This window comes from Mastomys coucha, unplaced genomic scaffold (assembly GCF_008632895.1).
Source record: "Mastomys coucha isolate ucsf_1 unplaced genomic scaffold, UCSF_Mcou_1 pScaffold22, whole genome shotgun sequence".
Lineage (NCBI taxonomy): Eukaryota > Metazoa > Chordata > Mammalia > Rodentia > Muridae > Mastomys > Mastomys coucha.
The window spans coordinates 243,310,535-243,314,480 of record NW_022196905.1 but is presented as its reverse complement, the minus strand read 5'-3'; the positions used below and the strand labels follow the sequence as shown (position 1 = coordinate 243,314,480).

General features: G+C 42.4%; 1 protein-coding gene across 1 annotated transcript in view; it reads right to left on the bottom strand.

Moving 5' to 3' along the window:
* Nucleotides 1-3,946, bottom strand: part of CUNH16orf70 (chromosome unknown C16orf70 homolog) — a 28,819-nt gene that overhangs the window by 18,565 nt on the left and 6,308 nt on the right. Inside the window, exon 2 of the mRNA XM_031341134.1 lies at nt 2,232-2,314. Coding sequence (XP_031196994.1) covers nt 2,232-2,314 — 83 coding nt within the window. The remainder of the gene's footprint in view (nt 1-2,231; nt 2,315-3,946) is intronic.

The following is a 3,946-nucleotide window of genomic DNA, read 5'->3' as shown; positions in this document are numbered from 1 at the left end:
AAACCCAAAACAAAAAAATGATAACAACTAAAAAAGAAGAAGAAGAAGAGGAGGAAGAAGAGGAGGAGGAGGAGAAAGAGAAGCAGCAGCAGCAGCAGCACCACCACCACCATCACCACTATCACCACCACCACCACCACCATCACCGCCGCCACACAGTCCTATTATAGTGGCACATACCCACGATCCTAGCACTTTGGAAGCTAACACAGGAGGATTACAGGTTGGAGGCCAGTCTGGACTACGTGATCGTGTCTAAAAAAACAGTACTACATACATCAGAGCTCTACTATCGTCTGTAGATCCTTGTTAAACACTGTTCAAAGGCCAGCATGGTGGCATACAACCTTAGCTCTAGCACCTGGGAGGCAGGGGCAGGAAGACAGTGCTTGAGTTTGGGGACAACCTATATAGAGTTACAGGCCAGCCAGGGCTATACAGCGAGACCCTGTCTCAAAAGAGTGTTCTAGTAATATATTCATTTAACAGACTAGTCATTAAATTTTCAGAAGCTACACAACTAAAAAAATAGGAAGAATGTAGATCTCAACTCAAGAACCCATGTTTTTGGTTGGATATATTATCATCTTTCTATAACCCCAGCACTTGGAAGGTAAGGACAGGAGGCTCATATGTTCAAGTCCAGCCCTGGCTACATGAAACCTGGTCTTAAAATTCCAAAGCCAACTGTGTCTACTAAGTCGTTATAGATGCTCACTAAATATTGGGAATAAGCTCGAGAGAAGGCTTAGTGATTAAGAACACTTGCTGCTCTTGCAGAGGACTCAATTTGAGTTTCCAGCACCACGTGGTGGTTTACAACTATTTGTAACTCCAGTTTGGGGGATCCATACCCTCTTCTGGCCTCTGTAGGCACTGGGCACTGCATGCAGGAAGTACATACATGTACACAGGCAAAACACTCATACAATTAAAAAAGATTTTAAATAAAGAAAATACTAGAGAAAAATGAACTTAACATCAGCATTCCTGCAAACACCGGAATGATAAATGATAATCAAGTATTTGTACAAGATGGCTGGAAATCATAAAGCCTATTTTCAAAGCCAGTGTGCTCAAGGCTTAGAAGCAAACCCACTTCCTTATTTTAATGGCCACTTCTCTTCAGGTTAGGGATAACGGAGAGCATAACGGAGAGCAAAGAGTTTAAAGAGCCATCATCCATCCTTTAGAAATGAGAACCCACTCTCACACATGACTTAAGAAACTCCTGTATGTTCTGGCGAGTTCTGAACTTTGTGGCAGGTAACTCGCGAATATCTAAGTAAGCTCTTGCTTGGAGACTAAGCATTCCTCTTCTCAGATCCTTCAGAAGAGCCAAGGGATAAGATAGGTACCAGGACTAATTCAGCCCCTGCTCTAAACCGAATGGGGCAGTTTAACAGAAATCTTACCTACTTATAATCTAATTTGCTTCAAGAGTGGAAACTCATTAAGATCCAGCCAGTACTCAAAGAAGTCTCAGCAAAGCCATAGGGACAGTCTTTGGCCTCCGTAGGCTCTCAAAGCCTTGCAACACAAAAGCTATTTTACAAACTGCACTTGTTCTAATGTCACAGAAAACTGCTGGCTTCAGAGCTGGATAGAAAGAAGATGGTTGTGGAGAGAAGATGGTCATGGAGAGGAATAGAGGGGTGAGTTAGGCCTACTTCCTATCAAGTCATATGCTCTTCTAGCTAGAGATCTTTCCTGAAACAATTCTGAATGTAAGACAACCAACAAAGCAGAAAAGATACTCTAGAAAATCAGAGGCATTGGGAGGCAAAGGCAGGCGGATTTCTGAGTTTGAGGCCAACCTGGTCTACAGAGTGAGTTCCAGGACAGCCAGGGCTACACAAAGAAACCCTGTCTCAACCAAAAAAAAAAAAAAATCAGAGGCAGCTTCTGAGGTGACTCCCCATGAGAAGGCCCTCAAGTTAAGGGTCAGCAGTTAAGCACAGATTTAAACAAAATATAACAAAAAAACAGGTTTAGGGTTTCTTTTTCTTTTTTTCTTTTTTTTACTGTTCTATCTAAAACCTGGCAGCACTAGATTATCAAGAATGAAGTTTCCAAACCAAGACAACATACTAGCTAGCAGAACAAAACTGACCTAAGACTCCTGCTGAAACACAGCAACTCTTTCCAGCTATCCTCTCCCAGTATCTTCTCTAGAGGTAAGCTCACTGACCAAGACTTCTATTTCAGTAAACAAACCAGCCACCACTCACCTGCTCACTGTAGAGAACCTGGACATTTTTGATGATGCGACAGTGCTTCTGAAGAATGGCTACTGCCTGAGCCAGAGGCATTCCTGAAATAAAGAAAGGATACCGTGTGGTTACTTGGTCTACCCATTCACTGACACCTACACAGTGCTAAGCATTGGTCCCTGAAGCCTGCACACAGGGCTTCATTAAGGTAAGTCAAAGTTAAACAGCAAACACCAAGGGGCCACTCAAGGGGCAAAAGTGAACATAGAAAAAAAGCTTCCTAGAGATAGGCCAGCCAAACTGATCCCAAGCAGCCGAAGAGCTAAGACAGAGTTATTAGCAGGAACCAAGAGTACACTGGGAAAAGCACAAATGTCATGATTCTGGGGGCCAACCTTCTGCCCCAACTCTGCGCTGCTTTCTGTAACCCAGCACAGTCCCATCTCTTCCTCTCTGGCATCTATCGCAGCATCTTAGATCAGAGTTTATTAGGGCATATGCATTATATGCACTCATTAAAAAAGTTTAAAGCCAGTAGGCACAGTGGCACTTGATTGTAAATCCCAGTTCTTACAAGGTAAAAGGCAGGAGGATTGGGAATTTGAGGCAAGTCTCAAAAACAAAACAAAACAAATGAAAGTTTAAAGTCATACACTAATAAAAATCAACTTTTTATTTTTACAAAGAATTTAATTTGATTCCTACTTAAAAAGCCAAAAGTATCTCTTAAACACTGAGATGTGAAGGCACCGACCATTATAAGCCTTCAGCTTAAGTTGACCCACACAGACACCTCTAACATTCCAGGGACCCACGGCCACATCAGAAGTTTATTCTCAGGGTTAACATAGACAGAAAGAAGCATAGAGACAAATTCTGCAAAATCTACGAACAACTCAGGTTCATGAATGCAGTGACAATGTGTGCTACTTACTACTCTCTGATTGCTCAGCCCTTAGCTCACAGCTAACCAGCTATTTATCTAGTGGTTTTAGAATACTTACTCCTGGAGCTAAAGGATTGTAGAGTAAATGACAGACCAAAGGGAAGAAGAGTGACTAAAATATCACTCAGGGCCACAGGGAAAACCACTTGCAGATGAGGGACTCTAGACTGAGAAAATGAAGTATACAGAAAAGAACTTTCAGATGAAGAATTAGAAATGGTAGTTTATCTCACTTAAACATTCTAGTTCATCCTCATCTGAATTGTTAGTCAGTTTTAAGAAAGGTTAAAAGCAATCAATCAGAAGACCAAATGTAATTTTCTTTCATATGTGCTCGTGTATACATGCACACGTGTTCATGTAAAGGCCAAGGGACAATTGAAGGGTGACTCTGCAGGAGCTGTTCATCTTGTTTTTTTTTTTGTTCTTGAGATAGAATCTCTCATTGGCCTAGAGCTACCCAAGTAGATTAGGCTGGACAGTAAGCCCCAGGAATGTACCTGCCACCACCTCTCCAGTGTGAGATTTCAAGCCACCACACCCAGTCCCCTTATCTCTCTCTCTCTCTCTCTCTCTCTCCCTCTCTCTCTCTCTCTCTCTCTCTCTCTCTCTCTCTCTCTCTCTCTCTCTCTCTCTCTCTAATCTATGGTTTTGAGATAAAGTTTCTCCGTGTAGCCCTGGCTATACTGAAATTCACTCTGTAGACCAGGCTGGCTTCATACTCAGAGATCCACCTGCCTCTTTCTTCCAAGCACTGGGATTAGAGGTGTACACCAGCACCTACATA